Genomic DNA, 19,345 nt, shown 5'->3' on the forward strand with positions numbered 1-19,345 from the left:
AGATGCATGCCCAGAATCACACACAGTGTGGTACTAATTAGTCCCAGCTCCACACCTCAAGGTCATAAGCACCTTGCTGTTCGCCTGAGAGGAGCCCCAGCCCTGCCTGCATCCTCCCCCTGCTCCATCCAGCCCTCCGTGTACGTGGGCCACATGGTGACAGCTAATAAACCAGCGTCTGCGGTGAGATTTGAGGAACTGGCAAAGATAAAAAAGACACCAACTGCCCACAACTCTGAATGGTATTACTAAAAGGGAGCAAAGCTGTTCCAGGCACAGTAAGAAAGATTAGACTTCAGCAGCAAATAAAGCATTGCAGGTCGTAAGATTGTCCGTCCCTCCTGAGCACAGTGGGCTTTCAGATTTCAGCCCCCTCAGACATAGTAAGGATGGCAGCGAGAACACAAGACTTGTTCTTCTGGACAGTTTTTGACAAGGCCACTATTACAGCCCCTGGGGGACTCCAGGATGGCTCCTGAAAACTGCTCAGCAGTTTTCAAATTATTAAAAAGAAAAAAAAAAAAAACCAAAACCCATATAAGAACTTTCACACAACAATAAAACCAGGAACAGAATAATAGGGACAAACCTCCCTGCTTGCTCTGCGTTACCAGAAAGAGGCAAGGATCACCTATTTTACATAAGAAGAAAAAAAAAAAAAATCTCCCCACAAGCCTCCTGGGAGGATCAGAGCAGAAGCGTTCTGTGAGCAGCAAAATTATGAAGCTGTTTCCTGTGACAACATCCTGTGTGGATTCTGCAATGTATAGCGTGGGTGAATTTATTAGCTTTGTCCTTAGCTGGGACACTAATGGCCTCTACCCTGCCATTTATTTTCACAAAATGCGTAGGAACTTTGTATGTAGGAAACTTCAACCCCTGGGACAAATTCCATTGAAAAGACAAATGAATTCAGAGGTTAGAGAGGGAGGGCAAGAGTACCCAATCACATCTGCTTTTTTCCTTAGAAAAATAAGCTAAAAATACCACAAGGATGAATTTTCACTCTGAAGCAGCTCAAGGGATGTTCCCAAATAAGTAAACAACTTCAGAATAAAATCCATGAATACAAACATAGCCCAAACAAGCAGTAACAGGATAGCAAACTCACCTTGCTGGCTACGGACATGGAGAGACTGGGCGGAGGGCTCCAAGGGCTGAAATACAAGACCAAAGAAGCATTTTACATGCACAGTATCTTAAACAGTTTTGCTCTGGAAATACTTTTCAGGCATTTATTGGCAGCAGGGGAGAGTTATTCTGGAGATTTCACGTTCCTGCCTTGCAGCATTAAAGGTTCAGGGCACTTACTCTTACAGAAATAACTATCCTACAGGGCTTTATCGCACCGGGCTGTTGAGTTTTGGATGGAGAATCAGGACTTCCCCACGAGACCTCTTCCTCAGCCTAACAGCCAGCTCTGGCCAGGTCCATCCCAGCTGTGTCTTTATTCACTTCCATTGCACCACCGATGCATTTGACCCCACTTCACTTCACACCACTGAAGCCATAAAGCTCTCTGCAGTTGCTGCCTCATATCAATTTTGTTAATCTGTCCAGCGCTGCCCTTCGGAGCCGCAAGTGCAGTGGGGAAAGCCTTTGCCGTGCCTTCCATCTCAGCTGCCCCTGTGCAGTTGCAAGTGCACGTGCGGGGATTTCTTCACGGCAGGGAACGAAGCAGACGCCGCTGGGGCCGAGATGTGCGGATCCCCCTCCTGCCGCCGGCGTGCCCTCAACAATCGCCTGCAGAGCGCTGTCTCAGCAGCACCGTCAGCTTCTCTGCCTGGCTTTGGGACACCAGCCCCGCCTCGGACCCAGGTTTCTGCCCCACAGCCTGGCCTCCAGCCTGAGACTGATCAGCGGATTTGTACCAGCGCCCTTCTCCCCTGCACGGTATCGTTCAAGATGCCACACACCAAGGCTAAGCCTAACCCCAGACCCCACTACTCCCCCTTCTTCTCCTACTCTGCACCCCCCAAGATCAGCCCCTCTTTGCTACGGGGAACCCCTTCCCATGTTCTCTTCTGGCTTGGGACCCCCCCTCCCCGGCAGCACCCTGAGATGTCACACCGCCCAGGCAGGGTGTGGGCACCCCGCAGCTGTGCCCCCCTTACGGCAGCGCACCTCAAGCAGGGGATCCCCCCCTCCTGGGCAGGATGTGACCCCCTTGCCCCAGCACCACAGCTGGGATCCTACTCACAGGGCACTGCCTGAGCAGGGGATTTCTCCTCCTCCTCGCCAGCCACTCTCAGCACACCCCAGGCAGGATGCGACCCCACACAGCGAGGACCTCCCCTCCAACAGCACCCTCAGACATGGGACCCCCCCCAGCTAGGATGTGACCCCCTCACAGCTAGGATCCTTCCCTCCGAAGGCACCCAGCATCCCAAGGATCCCCCACATCTCCTCAGGCAGGATGGGACCCGCTCCCTCCCCACAGCTGGGATCCCCCCTTCCAACAGCACCCTGGGCCAGGGGCTTCCCTGCACCGCAGGCAGGAGGTGTCTCCCCTACAGCACCCCCAGCGAGAGGATCCCTTTGCCAGGATGCGACCCCCGAGAGCTGGCCTGCCCTCTGCATCCCAACGGAGTCCAAAACACCGCCGGGCAGGACGAGCCCCCCTTCTCCGCCCAAGCGGACCCCTCCCACACACCCCACCACCCCGGCAGGGGATCCCCCCGCCCGGGCAGGGCGAGGCGCGCACCCCCCAACACCGCCCCGGGCCGGGGAAGCGCCATCCAGGCAGGATAAGGCCAACTGCCCCCCGCCAGCACGCCGGGCAGGGGATGCTCCCGTCCGTGCAGGATGAGCCCCCCACCCCGACCACCCCGCTGGGGATGAAGCCCGATACCCCAGAGCACGGGACCCCCCCAGCCCCCGGGGCGGCCCCCCCACCCCGGGCAGGATGCAGCCCCCCCTGGGCCGCGGGGGCGGGCCCCGGCTCACCGCGCTGGCTGGCCAGGGGCCGGGCCGGGTCGGGCGCGGAGCCCCGGGAGCGCCCGCCACCGCCGCCGGCTGCCGAGAGCCGGAGCCGCCTCCGCCGCTGCCAAGGCAACGCCGGGCACCCGCCACGTGACCCGCAGGAAATGGGGGGGCGCGCAGCCGCCCCGCCCGCCGACGTCACCGCCGCCTCATTGGGCCCTGGCCACACCGGGCACCGCCCCTCGGCGGCGGGGCGGGTCCGGGGGCGGGGCCGGGCCCCGGGGGCGGGGCCAGGGCCCGGCTCCGCCCCTGCGTCCCGCTGCGCTGCGCCGAGCACCGCCCGCCCGGCGCGGCCCCCGCCCGCCCCTGCGCCCCGGCAGGCCGGGCTGGGTTGGGGGCTTTACTAAACCGGGGAAGGTACGGGGCGGCTGCAGAGGAAGGGGCATCCGAGCTGACCCCAGCGCCTCCGGGGCCGCTGGGATCCTGGGGCCCGCAGCCCTCGGAGCTCCCTGTGAGGACATGTGTCTGTAGGGGGAAAAAAAAAAAAAAATCAGGTCTGCGGCTCCTTAAAGTCATGGTCGGGGTGAAAACACCCCCACTGACAAAAACGTTACTCGGTCTGGGCCTGGCGTATCTAAATCTTTCCACAGAGAAGGTATTGGTGCAATGGGATGTAAATGTGCTTTTATTACAATCACTAATTACACAGCAAAAAGTCGCCACTTACACACGTCAAAAGGCAGTGCTGACTTGGCCTCCGCCGAGCTGCAACATCCTCTGGCTGAAGCAGAGAAAAGGCTCCCTGTGTAAAGGAGGGCTACCGAAGCCAGGCTGCTGTCTCCCTGCATTCCTCCTCTATTGACTCAGCAGGAAATCCTGTATAAACCCATCAAAAGAGCAAGGATAGGGACAGCCTGAGGGGAAGGAGGAGGGAGTTCCCTCCCTGAAAACGAGATAAAGAAAATGCTGAAAGGTGGCACAATGGGTCAGCTTTACCACACGGTAATCCCATCTTCCTGAATTCACTTCTGCTTGGGGGAGGGAAAAGACAAAGGAAAACAATTCCTAAAAACTTATTAGAGAGACAAATACATTCGTTATCCTGAGCATGCTTTTCACCTCTGAGATCATGAATACCTCTGCTCGGTTACAGCACTAACACTGCTGTCTCTCAGGCTCCCACGCTTGTACGAATGCATGTAGAAGTGGAACAGCAGCAAACTTTAGCCCCTGAAGATTAGTCTCCATCAGAGAAAGGAGAAGGAGTCCTCTAGAAGAGAATCCAGAGCAATAATTTAACATAAGTAGGTCAAACTCCTTGGCAGTTTCAAGCCTTTAAGTTATTACTGCTTTTTTGGTGCCGTATTTGGAATAGGAAGGAATTGTAGAATTGTTCCTCATTTTTCTACACATGGGAGCACTTCCCTTTTTCTACTCCATGGATGATGTTTTCCCCATTGCGAGGACACAGAACACCGGTATTTTGTCTTAACGAAAAAACATCCCTTCAAGCTGCTCACTTTGAAGTGCCTTTGTATTCTGGAAGACGTAGTACTGACACGAACAATCACAGCGTGGCATAGTACTTTTCAGAATTCATAGCAACACCTACCAAATACAGCTCCTACTGCTACATTCAGCCACCCCAGCAAGAAAGACCGTACGGCAGATACCACCTTCAGCAACACATCCTCTTTGCTTTTTACGATTTCACCTACAAACTTAGCATTCCTAGAAAACATAGTGTATGAATAATTCAGCATGGGCAATGACGGCGCCCTAGGGAGGCAGGATGAGGCCACACAACCTGAATTAGTTTAGTTCACCAAGACAAACTCAAGTCCATCTTCCTCGCGACTGAGAGAAGTGTGTCCTCATGCAGCAACTCTACTTAATGCAAAACAGCACTTATTTACTCAGCTCAAAAGCCTGACAAGCTCAGAGGCAGAACAGTCTTTGTTTATTTGTGAGACTCTCACTTCTTCTCTATCCATGAAAGCTGAGAAACATCACAACATTTTTATGGCTCATCCTACGACACAGACGTAACAGGGTTTACCTGCCCTAAGTGGGATTCAAGTGAAGCAATCCTCATAAGTCATCTCTCCACAGGGAAAATGCCAACAACTGCAGAACAGCCATTCTCCATCTTAAGCGCTAGCGAATGAAACACTGTCACAATTTACTCTGAAGCACTCGCCTCTATGGAGATTAAGCAGAAAACAATTCCATGCAGATCTCTGACCTGAGGGGTGGTGGGGATAAGGACCTTGCAGCTCAGAAGTTATCCAGCTCTAAAGTCTTTGGGTATGTACAGGGGAACTAAACACAAATGTCACTTGCGCTTGATCACATCTGCTTCCCTGCCACTGCGGTAATACCACTGAAAAGCCATCACATAAAGCCAGCTCAGGCAAAATGCAGGATTTCCGGAAGCACTGCGCAACAAAGGCTAAACCTAAAAAGAGATTCTCCTTTTTATTGTTTTTGCTTTAAATAATTTGGCATTAACAAAGGCTTGAGAAGAAGTAGCACCACATTCTGGATGCTGAGGTCCTGGGATGAGTGTGTCTGAAAGGCAAGTGTCATTACATGAAGCTGAACACAAGCAAAACCATTCCGTTCCAAGCCTTTCTGCCACAGGATTTGGAGGCTTTACAGACATAATCTTTTGGAAAGGATACCGTTCCAATCCAAAAGCAAAAAGTAAATGAAATGCAGCTAACACCTTTTTCTGTATTTTCATGTGCAGCGCATCACTTGGTCTTTTTGTCCCCTCCTGCAGCACTGCAAGCATCTCTTTATTTTACTGAAATCCTCTTCAAAAAAAAAGAAGACAAAACAATCCAACACATCCCCTTTATTAATTTAAAAAACATGGAAGAAAAGTAATAGGGTAAGTTTTAGCAATAAAAAAGGGACCCTGCTTAAAAATCTATAGAACTTGACTAGCGACATAAACTGATTTCTTTGGGTTAGAGATGACCCCATACAAAACCCCAAATTCAGAACACTCACAGTGCAGGAGAGTCTGGCTACAGACCATTTTTCTACTTTAGGTTAAACTCTTCCCTTAGATTCATGTATCCCACTGCTACCAGCTTCGACATAAGTAGAATACATAGCCCTCACAGTAATATTTTCCTTAAATGGTAATGGATATGTTTTAGCTTTCAGACAGGAAAAAAACTCTGGGCCATGTTAGAAAGAACTCTAGGGTCACAGAGACTTATGGCTGACTCTTTAGAGCAAACTTAGAGCAGACTGCACAGCAGTTATACAAGCAATTAAGAAAAAAATCTTATTTGGCATTTCTCTATCAATATCTCTTGGGCCTGTGACGTGAAGGTCATTCACCGTTAAGCAGATGTAACGTAAGCCAATGGGTTCTGCTTGGCTGAGATGAAGGACTTTCATGCTCCTGAATATAAAGCAATGAACAGTGTTTCCAGCTGTCCCTGAAAGGCCTCATCCTCTTCCCATCACAAAACTTGGCTCTTCAGCATCGTCTTCCTTCTCTTCCTCCTCCTTGCTATCCTCTTCTTCATCCTCGCTGCTGACTTGCTCTTGAGATTGACCAGGTTCTAAAAATACAAACAGTATGAATTGGTAACATATTCTCATGTGTCTTCCTTGTTAAGTATTTCACAACAAAATAGTCTCAGGTGCTAAGCAAACGTCTATTAGGTCACGCTAATTAGTATGGATGGATAACATATTCCCATGTGTCTTCCTTGTTAAATATCTCACAACAAAGTAGTCCCAGATACTAAGGAAACATGTATCAGGTTATATTAATTCTACTGAGCGATGTAGAGCTCAGAAAATCAAATTCTCCCTTGTAGAAATATTCCCTTACCTCCAATGTTACCACTGTGCCAAGTCCATCATTAAATAACTCCACCTCCTATTGAACATTATTTCAAACAGAGGCAGTCAAACGCTAAAGTGATAGATCATCTCATTCCCAATCTCACCTCCACGTGTCGGCAGGACCTTTCAGGTATTACAGAGTACTGCTAAAGAATGCAGGCACTGGGAAGCCACAGGCAAGATTCAGTATATTTCTACACCTATCCAAGTTTACAGAAACTCCACAAGGTACCATGAACTTTTACAGACTGTTAGGTATACTGTAAGTACAGGAACTCGTTAAGATATGTGTAAGATTAACGAGGGTCACAGAAAACTCCTGAAGCCTGCTAAAAGAGCAGAAAACACCTACTAGAATTAAATAACAGATAATGAAAATTAGGCACAGCATAAAGTGGGACCTGAATCTAAAAGCTATTCTTCTGCTCCCGGTAGCTCTTGTACCTTTACTCTTTCTCAGGCCAAGTGACACTTGGCTCATACTCTGATCAGTTACACGCAGGATTTAGGATTAGTGGTCTGATGCCACCGCGTGGTGAAGTTCTGTACTTTCATTTTTTATTAGGGGTCTGTACAATAATGCAATTTTAACAGCTAACCTTATTTAGCACCAACCTTTATTCTTAATGTTTTTACTACAACAAAGGTGAAAGATGGCAACGCAGAGGTTTTATTTATTCATTCAAAAAGAAAGATAAATGCTTGCCTGCCACATCCAACAAATACATTTCAATTAATTTGGAAAAACTCTCAGATCTCAACTCAAGGCACACAAAACTAGAAAAAGACAAAAAAGAGCCTGTTCTCGGTAGACTAAAGATGGCTATCAGTGGCTTCTATCTCCACTGTTTTGTTGGGGTTGTTTTTTTTTTTTTAAGTAGAGAACCACAACCTGTAAGAAGCTAAGAACTATCCTAAAGACAGGGGAGTTTGGATTCTGGCTTCCAGAAGATGACTTATTCATGGTGAATAAAAACATTCCAGCCCAACAACTGGTTATATGGCAGTCCCATAGCACAGTGCCAGTCCCTGATCCAGCTCCCCTCTCTCCCAGCCACTCCCTAAAGGAATGAGTATTCTGTTTTGTTTACTCAAAGTGAACAAAAGTATGTTGACTCATACTTAAATTCTCTTCCCAGTCACAATTCATAAAAAAAACCAGAACCAAAACAAAACACCAAAAAACCCCACTCTGCTACATTCACTTGCTGTGACAAGTAAAATCAACCTAACGATTAATTCGTCCTCCCATGCTTATATAGGAGGCTGGCAATGGCTCAGCTGAAACAGATCCAATTTTGAAAGGCAAATCAGGTAGCACTGTCAGACAAGTCACTGTTCTAACAGAATTATCAGGAACTGTTGTAACTTTAAGACTAAGAATCACTGCAGAGTTAGTGTGCTAAACCACAAAGGACAACTCTTTCAAAGAGTAAGCTAAAATACACTCACTGAAAGGAAGCAACGAGTATTCAAAAGTTTGAGCAAAGAGTTACACTGACATTGCTGAACATTAATTTTCAAGACAGCGGGAGAACGGAGGCAGTCAGGTTTTCCACATTTATTTCTATGCAAAATAAAAGTCGTGTGGAACAGATGGCACCAAGGTGGATCAGTTTCTTACACACAAAATCGTAACTCAGTTTCTTGCTGTCCAAGCTGTACATTTTTCCCACCTGTTTTCCCATAATCATTCAAAATATACTTAAAAAACCCCAGCCTTTAACAATATTGCCTTTTTTAGCAGAAGATGTTCCAAATGTGCAGTTTGTCAGAATAGCTGGGGCAGAACATCCACAATCAACAAACTCAGATTCCAATGTTTGCTGTCTAAAATTTCCCCTAATAAAGGGAAAATATTCACAAACAGCCAAGTTATTTGTAAGATTAAATCTCAACATACATGACTTTGAAAGAGGACTTTTGAAACATTAGTTGAACTAACAAGCTTAAGGCTCAGTCTTCCAATCCATATATTGAGAATGCTTGGGGCAGGGGATGGAACAAACCCTTCTAGGCTTCAATTAGGGAACAGAACTAAGTCTTGAGAAAAGAAAACTAAATTTCACTGACCTTTTTCCTGCTTCTTTTGTTCAAGTTTATTTTTCTTAGCTTGCAGTTTCTTCTCTTTTAACTTCTGGCTATAAAGCAAAGAAGAAAAGACTCTTATGCAAATCCAACATTGTAATGCTTCTGCACATTCATACACTGATAAAGGACATATTACAGACACCCTGGAAAAACAGACTGCAGAAGAGAAGTTCAATTTGAATTTGGCCTCAAATGAAAATTCAGCGAGAGCAATCTTAGACATAGAATCAACAGAAATTTTTCTATGTTGTTTTTAGTCTAATGGATTTTTTTTTTTAAAGTCTTCCATGATGCCACTGCAACCAAAACTATGTGATATGCAAGAATCTCCAAGAACACATAAAGAAGTAAAATTAAACTGCCCCTCCATTTTAGCTACCTAGCCTAATAAACAAAAAGAGAAAATGGTGTCAAAATCCAGACTGCTGGAACTGAACACTGGAAAAAAAATTAAGTCATCCTGAGCAATATATACTTTAATTGAAAAAAAAAAAAAAAACCCCAACGGCAGCATGCTTTGATCTTCATCTTTGGCTGTACTTCATCAATATGTTGGGCCCTAGGACTAACATTAGAGGTAAGAGGGAATTTCAGTTCATACGACCTAGTTCTGTTTGCCTAGCAAAGGTAACCAGGCAGTCTAATGGCAGAGACAGGGCAGAGCAATCAGGGATTCATGTTCCTCTCTCAACACCATAAATGAATTCTGTTGAAACAGAGAGCCAAGTACTGTACCTGTTAGGTCAGGACAGAAGAGAAAGGGTGGTGAGAGAAGTTAGAGGGGCTCCTACAGGGCAAAGCCGCTTGGGACCTACACCATTAGACTACTGTATAGAGGAAAGGGGACAAGGAGGTGTTGGAGTGTTTAGGCAGCATTTGCTGTTTGAACAGTTGTTCTCCATCTCAGCCGGGAAGAAGGCAGCAGGCCAGATCTGACTTGCTGGCCATCTGTTGGACCACACTAAATTAAAGTAAGATGGCAACAGTGCTCGTGTTGTGCACTTTTGTGCTAATACGCCAGTGAGTCACTTTGCACAGGCCTTTCAGCAGCAACTCTCAGCTACAAGATGTAAACCCCTCAAAGAAGCAAGAGAGAGGCTGCTCAGGGTCAGACCCTCTGAAAGAGCTGAGCCATGATACCCTGCTATTTCTGAAAGGTATGGTGGACACAGACAGACTGTGGAATTTAAATTCCTGTACCACTGCATTACAGTGCTCAGACTATTTCTTGACAGCATCAATCTTGTAACTGTTTCACTTTGTTTAAAACTTAAGAGAAGGATAGATTTAATATTTTTTAATTTTTCCATCTGACTTACTAGACTTGACCTGCCAGACATTTCAATGAGGTAGGTAGAAGTGGCTACTGATTTTAACAATACTGCACACATCAGTGGCCTTTTCAAGTATTGACAGACTGAACTGGACTAGTCACACTGGCAGCATATGGAGGACAGCATCAGGCTCCACCATGCTCTGCTAGTCTAAATCCATAAGCGTACCCATTAAGCAGCACCCATTTTTGCACTTAAGCTGCTTGGTGTCAGCTGTTTCAGATATTTATTTAAGCCAGATGTACATATAAACCTTTCCTGACATTGTTATAACAAATATGCAATGTAACAATGCTGCAGTCACCACCACCATGTCAGCAAAAGCTGCTCAACCATTCAAAAGTTATCTGCTAGCGATGGCACAGAAAATAAACCATGCCAGCAAAGCCTGTCAAATTTACAGCTACCTTTAGAAATCAAACAATGACATTAACAAAATTAACTTCCACAGCCAGACTTCTCAGCTGATAGATGTAGACACAGAATGAAAGCATTTATCCAAAGCATGCAGCTACAGATGAGGCACGGGGCATGAGGGTTTCCATGTCAAGCCTCCTGGGAACAATCTGCCCTTACCGCTTCCTTCTGCGTTTTGCTGTTTGTTCTTCTGCAATCATCTTATTCCTCTCCAGTTTCTTCTGGAATTCCTCATCTAGTCTTTGCTGTAATTGATCACATGTCATACTTTGGTCACAATCTAAGTTAAAATACTTTTAAAAGTCAAGTCCTTTCAGGGAGAAGTCTTTTAGCAAAATACAGAAGGGAGCTTTGACAGTTTTGTCTGGCTGCTTCTTTATACAAACGCCATATTCCTAGGGATGACTTCTGTACAGACAGCATTTTTAACCTGCAGCCTGAGCCAATCACTGACGCCTTTAGAGGGAGGAATCCTCACTGAAACAGATGAGGGAGGCTGGGCTTCTGCCCTAAAGAATGCTTCAGTAAAAACAAGAGAATAATTTGAGACACAAACATTAACATAGGGATCACAGGACTCATCTTGGGCAAGAGAGAGCATAACAATAATGCTTTCTGAAAGGTGTTACTCTACTCGACCAAGACTTAAAAGAAAGAGATCCAGTCTGTGCACAGGCACTTGCTTTGATTCTGTCTGTGCAAGACACTGGTATTAGGGATTTCCAGTTTTTAAAGTATTTTTAATCCAATCTGAGAACACAAACATTCACGTACAGTCTCACTGTGTGCTAGGACCCCCAATGAACAGAGAAGATGGAGCATGGCTGACATAAAGCACCAACTGTGTCAATACTGACAAAGATGCCACGTATCACATTCCTACATTTTTCCTCTGATAAGGGGTGGTTTGGAACTGAATTATTTGTGCAGGACTTTAAAAGAAAAAAAAATTTGCAATGTACACCAAATAGTCGGAGGGTGGCAAATTATAAAAAGAGTCCCGCTGACCTTCTCAGCCATGGCATCCATGAAATCTTGCCTTTGGTACTCTCGCCGACGAAGATGCCGGTACACATGAAACTCCCCACTCCCAGCTCCAGCACTGGAACCTACAATAAAGAAGAGTTAGTTTGCTAGAAAATAATATACACTAGATGCTCACAAATGACTACAGCTAGATGCTGAGGGACAGGACAAATGAAAATGCACTGTAAGATTAAAATCTACTAACAACACAGAGAGTGTGTCACCATTTTATATAAGCTCAAATCACTCACAATCAAAAGCCAAAGCGAGCTGCAAAACCATACACTTTTGGGTTACTGCAGTTTCTACTGGTCAATTACTCCCCTAGAGAGAATCCAATCTTAGCTGGACATTGAGGCAGTAAAAGAACAAGAGATCAAATGCACACCCCATTCTCTTCTAGGCAGAGGTGAGCTAAAACATCCTACTGAGGCTGCTTCTCTCTAGTTTTCAGCATCTCATACAAAAAAATAAAGGTCAATAGAAAGGTGATAAACCCCATCATATTATACTTTCCTATGCAAGATGGACACCACTGACAGTTTTTGACCATTTCTTCATAAATGAAATCCCTATAGTTCTCTCTTCCTGGCATCAGTCTGCGTGTTGAAGTCTCACGGGAGCTTTCAACATCACACTCCATTCTCATCCTCTGTCTCCTGAGACATTTCTCAATGCAAAGCACAAATACATGCCTAAAAGAAGACACCTAGTAATTAAAACAGGGCAGCTGGGACTGCAGTAGGGGTGCTCTTGATACTAACAGAATCCCAGCACATCAGGTGCTCCCAGAAAAACAAGACAGTTCAACTCAAGCACACAGCAAAGCTATTTGAAAATGAGGGAATTACAATAGGCAGAACAGTTTATTCAGAAGTGTATAAAAGCTTTAGTCCAAGATCAATTATTCTGAAAATAAGAACAAGTCAGCCTCTAGAAAGGATCATTAATAAGGATGAAGGTCCCAAAGAAAGACACTTCTACATGTAGATGAAATTTATACCACAACTAGTACACTTAATCTGTGCAGGCAAAAGTAAAGTGTAAGCAGAATACTTGGGTTGGGTTCCTTGCACAGGTGCCAGCTCCCTACCTGACCACATACAATCATATCCGTTGCACGCGTCTGCATCTCACTGCCTGAGATTCAGACTCAAAGCAGTCAAAAGGGACTTCATAATTATGTTTCCAGAGCACTCTCAGATCCATAGAAAGGACAGATTTACTTATCATGATTTACCTGTCATCACCAGAGCAGCAGCTTATTTCACTGCACGCAGTCCATGTGCTGGTGTGCCACAGGCATTGTTCACTTTGCATTTTGACAACAAGCAGAAAAGTGGAACCCAAGAACCAAATAGAACTTGGAAAAGCAATTCTTGAAGCACATTTCATACCTCTTTTCTCCAGCAAAATGAGCAACAACAGAAAACTGTCTCCAGCCTTTTTTTGTTAAACACTTTTCTAAATTTAACGTAGCTGACCCTACAGTTATCTGAAGAATAGATTCTTTACCCATCACATCTCTAACAAACTCCGGGGGAGGTCGTGGTGCCCATTCATTCAGTTTTTCAGGAATCGGTACAGTCTTTTCCTGCAAGAACAAACCAACCAGTCATCAGTATCTTCTAGGAGCAAAGTCTGCAATTTTAACACATTGTTGAGAGGTGGTATACGTCTGACAACAGCCTCTTCCATCAGCTGACAGATCTCAGAAGGAGCACAGCTGTAGTAATTTCTTCATGCATAGGGATGAGGAGCAAGCAAAAAATGAGAACCAGAAGGTATCCGCTTTCCCTCACGTTCAGGCCTGCAGGTCAACAAACCCCAGGAGGATTAGGAGTGTCTGTGCTTCTTTTCAGTATGGAAACTAGAAGGAAGCAAGTCAGCACCTCCAAGCACTCGCAGAAACCGAGAATACTCCCACTACCAGTAGTCTGGGAAGAGATGAAAGGCATTTGTGCACCTTCCATGCCAGATCTAGGGAGTACAGGGAAGAGCGGGGAAGGGAGAAGACATGGTGCAAGGTCAGAGGAAGAATACGGCGCTGGGAAGTCTCAGCCTCCTCCAGCGCATACGCACAGAGGGAGGGTGAGAGCCTCCACCTGGCAAACGCCTCCTCCTCAGGACAAGGATCAAAACACCCAGTTAGAGGAACCAGGGTCATGCTCGCCCCCGCCTCCCCTCAGTTAAAAACAGCGGGCAGAGGAAAGACCAGCTGGCAGAGCGCTGAGGGACCGGTCCCCCCTGCGCCCCCAGAGATGGGTTTCTCCCCTCACGGCACCCCGGAGAAGGATCCCTCTCCCCTCAGGGCAGCCCAGGGGGTGTGTGGGGGGGTCGGCCTGTCTCCCCTCGCAGAGCGGGGAGGGGAGGAGGCGGTGCTGCTGTCGGTCCCTCTCCCCTCACGGCGCCGGGGAGCAGCGGCGTGGAGGTCGGTCCCCCTCCCCTCACAGAGCCCAGGGTTGGTGGGGTTCGGTCTCTCCCCCCTCACGGCCCCGGGGAGGAGGAGGGGGCGGGGTGCCGGTCCGTCTCCCCTCATGGAACCGGGCAGGAGGAAGGGGGGGTCGGCCCCTCTCTCCTCACAGACCCCGGGGGGGGGTGGTGGTGGTGGTGGTGAGGGGGCGTCGGTCCCTCTCCCCTCACGGCCCCGGGGAGGAGGAAGCGGGGGGGGTCCGTCCTCCCTCACAGAACCGGAGGGAGGGGCTGTCGGTCCCTCTCCCCTCACGGCCCCGGGGAGGAGGAAGCGGGGGGGGTCCGTCCTCCCTCACAGAACCGGAGGGAGGGGCTGTCGGTCCCTCTCCCCTCACGGCCCCGGGGAGGAGGAAGCGGGGGGGTCCGTCCTCCCTCACAGAACCGGAGGGAGGGGCTGTCGGTCCCTCTCCCCTCACGGCCCCGGGGAGGAGGAAGCGGGGGGGTCCGTCCTCCCTCACAGAACCGGAGGGAGGGGCTGTCGGTCCCTCTCCCCTCACGGCCCCGGGGAGGAGGAAGCGGGGGGGTCCGTCCTCCCTCACAGAACCGGAGGGAGGGGCTGTCGGTCCCTCTCCCCTCACGGGCCCCGGCGGGGGCGGGGGTACCGGTCTCCCCCTCCCCTGACGGCCCCGGGCAGGGGCAGGGGCCCGGCGGGTGCCCTCACCGGGTTCCTCATGAGCCGCTCGAGGCGGAGGCGCTGCTCCTCGGCGGCGCTGCGCGGGATGACGAGCGGCTGCGGCTCCTTGCGGGGCCGGGGCGGCCGCGGGGCCGAGGGCGCCGCCATGCTCCAGCCGCCTCCGCGCCCCGCCCCGCCGTGACGTCACGCCGCGCGACGCGCCCGGCCTGCGGGGCCGGGGCCGCCGCCGCCTGTCATGGCGGGGGCTCGCGGCCGGCGCGCGGTGCAAGCGGGACCCCCCGAGGCGGGGAAGCGGGCGCCGCGGCCCGCCAGGCCCCCGGGGCGCGGCCGAGGGCCGTCAGGGGAAAGCGGGCAGCGGCGCCCGCCAGCCGCGTGCCCCGGCGGCCGAGGGTGGCTCCGGGCCCCGGCGCGGCCTTGCTGGGGGCTGGCGTCGGCCCCTGCCCTGCTTCTCCCGCGTCCCAGCCGCAGCTGTGGGGCCCGCTTCCCCTGAAAGCCGCCTTTGCCGCAGCTCCGATTTCCCCCGTGCCCCCGAGCGCGTTCTCTGGGCGGCAGTGAGGGCAGGCCGTCCCCCGTGGGGCCCGTTAGCGAGGCGGCTCCAGCATCTGCCGCGCTCTGGCTGGGCTCTGGGCTCAGCCCTGACAGCAGAGCCCCGGGGAGGGTGAAAATTCAGTGCATTTCGCACTGACACCCTCAGCCCTGCCAAATCCCTTCCCCGTGACGGTGTAAGTGATACGGGACTTCCTAGTGCCTCCCCGGCAGGCTGCCTGCACCATCTGTTCGTGTCACTTTGGTAATTAACCGGCGCTGCCTGCGCTGCCCGCAGGCTTTGTCCGCTGACAGTGATGAACGGCAGCACGATGCCCCGCGGCACAGCCTCGCCGGGCGCTGGGAGAGGTGGGCAGGTAACGGGGGGACACGCCGCGCCATCTGCGTTTGTATTCATAGAATCGTAGAATATTCACTCCTGGGCTTTGCAGGAACAGTGCCTGGACCGGCTGAGGGCTTGTATGCCCAGATCCACGCTTGTTTGATGGGGCCAGAAGAAGCCGTGAGCAGGGAAGAGGAGCTGGAGCTGGCTGCGATACAGGCTTCCTTTGCAAGCCAAATTTCTTGTCAAGCCGCCGTGGCCCTACAGAAATGGCATGGCATGTGCTCGGGCTGTGCGTGCGTCAGAGAATTAGCTAGTAAAGGTCAGCTGCAATGGAAGAGGGGCATAAGCCTTTGTGTAGTTTATGGAGATAAGCTGGAGTGGTGAAGCTGGGTTCCAGGTTTCAGACAGCTTCGTGCCGTGCATGTGGAGAGGGTGACAGAAAGGGGAACAGAGAGGTTGGGAATGGCTTCTTCTGAGATTTATGGGTCGTTTGCATGACCTGAAAATAGTAAGCCCCGATGCTCTTCCCCCTTCCATGTAGAAAATCGGAGCTGATCCTCAGGTTCAGCCCTATGTTTACAAAAGACTCTTCAACCTCTACTGAGGTTGCTATGGAAATCGCACTAGTTTATGCCTTGTGTTTGTCTTACCACCCTGATTTGTAAAAGAATGGTGTGAATATAGGGTTGGCTGAGTTCCCAGCTGGCCATGCTGGCCCTGGAAGCCATCCTTGCAGTTGCAGCCCTGGCTGGAGCAATGCAAACAGCTTCCTCCATGCTGTCTCCCAGCTCGCGAGCTCCTGCACCCACTGCTCTTCCAGCCCTGGGTCCTCTTCATCCCACCAGGACAAAAACCAGCTGGTGCCAGCCCATACTCAGCCCCTACCAGGGAGACACCCACTCCATTTGCAGAGGCTGGGCAGGTACATGCCCCCGTCCCCTCTCAGTTGCTGCAGAACGGGTTTTAGAAGCAGTTGCTGCAGATCGATTGAGTTTCCTCTTCCCTACGCTCTGCTGAGTCCTGAGCACAACAGAGGCCAGTTTAGCTCACTAGCCCGTAAGGTGTCACCCTGTTTCTTCCTCCTTGCTGTCATGGCCCCCTCTCCAAAACACAGCTTCCAAAAGCAGGGGTGTGAGTGATGAGCTGTCACGTCTCAGCTCTCTCATGCCAGTCCCCACAGGAGGAAGGCAGAATGGCAGCCGTGCCTGCAGACATTGCAACAGCCCAAGGGCTGTGGGGAGCAGCTTGATTCCCTTGCCCGAAGCATGGCTTATGCCAGCGACATCTTACAGCCCTGGGAAACAACAGGCAGTTGCCCGTCGGCCAACAGAGCCCACACAAACAGCATGGGGAAGGAGACCCAGGCGCGTCTCACTCTCAAACTACATGTCTAGGGAATTGGTGCGGACTCTTGATGTATTATGCACGTATTACTTTTAAAATATATCTATCTGGGGAGGGGGGACAAGGCTATTACTTGGGTCATACAAAACTAGGAAGTATTTCATCATGCCATTAACAAATACAAAGCCCATGAAATGAAAGTGCTGGGCTAGGATCCGGGCAGAGCTGGGCTTATTGGGGCAGGGGATTTGCATTAGAACAGGGAAGTGGTTTCATAAAGGGATCCTTCTGGAAGCACTGTGAACCTTTGCTGAGAAAGACCCTGTGTGTCAGGCAGGCAGGAGCAGCGGTGGACAGCTCAGCCACCCATATGAACCGTGGAAGGCTGTGCTGCTACAATCCCTTCACATTTTTGCTCTCCTCATAGTATCTGCCGGGGTGCAGCTCAGCGCCAGCATCCCCGCAGACTAGTCCTGCTCCGTCCCCGGGCAGAGGGCATCGCCGGCACACAGTCCAGCCCAGCCCACACGATGAGGCTGCTTTCCTCTTGTTTCGCTACTAGGTCTCTGCATTTGATGCAAAGAGCTGTTGCATCCTGCCGCTGCCCTCCGAGGAATCCTGTGAAAGGAAAGCATGTTTTCCAGCAAGACTAATGTCTTAATTAGTCAATTTGCTAATATGCTGAGGTGTGAACGGCTTACAGTGAGGCAGGAGCAGCAGCTGTCCCGCAGGCACTCTGCCTTGCAGTTGTCCATACGGAGGGGCTGTCACCTCCCCAGCTCTGGATGGATGAACTCTCCAGGACCAGTGAACAGGCTCTGGAGCCTTTTGGGGAGGGAATGTTTTTGTGAATGAATCATGACACAACCATGGCCTGATTACAGAGCTGAGCAGCTCCCTCCACCCCCCCCTCAAAGCCATGTGTTAGCTGCGTCTAGAAGCTGTGTCTGTCACGCCGCTTAGCTGTGACAGTACAGTCTGGGACGACGTACCAGTTTTCCTGGGGGATCCTCAGCAGAAGAGAGCATACTAGAAAGACATACAATGGCAGAGCATGAGGCACTGCCTCCCAGGAGAGACGAAGGCATGGCAGGGGGAATGACACGCTACAGGGGACTCAGCCGCTAGGAGATGCTAGCACAGGCCTTTGGCAAGGGAGGTACATTTTCACTCCCCTGGGCTGCTAAGTCACTGTTATCTGTACTGTTCGGGGATGGAGGTGTTCCAACTTGCACCAGTGACAAACCAGACAAAGAAAATAACAGACTGGGAGGAGAGGAAACCCTGCCCTGTGCAGCCTGGACCCATCCTCCGTCTCCCTCTGCACAACAGTGTGAAAAAAATACCCCTCTCCTCCATCCCCAGCTCCCTCAGGCAGAGGCAGTCTAAGCCCAGCCCCAACTGCCTCAAGATAGCAATGAGGTCTACATACATGCAACATGACAGCATCCTCCCTCTCTTCTCTTTTTTTTATATAGCAAATCCAGCAAAGCCCCAAGCTCATGCGGTGTCCTTTTTACAAGTGATTTTATTTTAAAACTGGAACTCGAGTTCTCCATTTGTTTAACAAGTCCCTTTTTCTTTTTTAAATAAAATTAATTTATTCTACAGAACAGTAAACTCTTCCAGACTCTTCCCTATTTACAAATTAACATTTTTGCTTGCAGATCATTGCTTCCCCCTCCTTCTCCTATCCCATGACACAGAAGGTGAAAAATCAGCCAACATTTAAAGGCCTGTAAGGCAGTGCTTCCATCCACAACCACCTGGCCTGTTGGGACCTCAGTGAAGAACACAAGTGATGATGTCTGTGCTGCATCTGGATGCCCCCCCCATTCACTCCATGTGTGAAGGAAGCAGATCCATGCTAAATCCATCAACCAAGAGCATCTGGCCTCTCCCTGCTGCATGGGCTCCTCTGAGCTGGGTTGTAGCTGTGCTGAGGAAGGAGAAATAGCCCCTGCCAGAGCAAACTGCTCCCGCTGCCCTCTGAAGGGCCGTGCATTTGGGGAGAAGGTGGCATTTGCTGCAGGGATGAGCTCCACCAGCCTTTGTCTCGTGCACCCATGGGCCAGAAAGGCAGCTCTCACATCACAGGACGAGGCAAGGAGCCTTGGAGATGCCTTCCCTGCCCTCTTGAAGTGGGAGAGACAAGCAACTCCAGTGCTGGGGACATGCTTTGCTAGCTCAGGAAAGAAGGCACCTAAAAAAAAAAAATTGAACCAACCCAAAACTCCAGGCAAATTCAAGGGGTTTTGAGCTAGGTTGTGGCTTGGCTCATACCTCTCTTTGCACCAAGTGGCAACTTCTAGCTGGGTAGGTATGGTGGGGTCTGCTCTACTTGGAGACCTACCTAGACAC

The 19,345-nt window shown here is 49.9% G+C and overlaps 1 protein-coding gene across 1 annotated transcript; it reads right to left on the bottom strand.

Annotated features, from left to right (window-relative positions):
• Positions 1-5,767: 5,767 nt before the first annotated feature.
• PRKRIP1 (PRKR interacting protein 1) lies at positions 5,768-14,916 on the bottom strand. Its single transcript, XM_075719960.1, has 6 exons — positions 14,797-14,916; positions 13,179-13,257; positions 11,646-11,746; positions 10,797-10,882; positions 8,869-8,936; positions 5,768-6,506 (listed from the first exon to the last, which is right to left on the bottom strand). The coding sequence occupies exons 1-6, from the start codon at positions 14,914-14,916 to the stop codon at positions 6,391-6,393; spliced, it is 570 nt and encodes a 189-aa protein (XP_075576075.1). The 3' UTR covers positions 5,768-6,390.
• Between the last annotated feature and the right edge of the window lie 4,429 nt (positions 14,917-19,345).

Source organism: Pelecanus crispus, chromosome 12 (assembly GCF_030463565.1).
Source record: "Pelecanus crispus isolate bPelCri1 chromosome 12, bPelCri1.pri, whole genome shotgun sequence".
Classification (NCBI taxonomy): Eukaryota; Metazoa; Chordata; class Aves; order Pelecaniformes; family Pelecanidae; genus Pelecanus; species Pelecanus crispus.

Coding starts and splice junctions, on each gene's coding strand:
- PRKRIP1 (XM_075719960.1), bottom strand. CDS start 14,916: ATGGCGGCGCCCTCGGCCCCGCGGCCGCCCCGGCCCCGCAAGGAGCCG. Junction 8,937..10,796: donor GCAAAACGCAGAAGGAAGCG/GTAAGGGCAGAT, acceptor TTTGCTTTATAG/CCAGAAGTTAAAAGAGAAGA. Junction 6,507..8,868: donor ACAAAAGAAGCAGGAAAAAG/GTCAGTGAAATT, acceptor TTGTATTTTTAG/AACCTGGTCAATCTCAAGAG.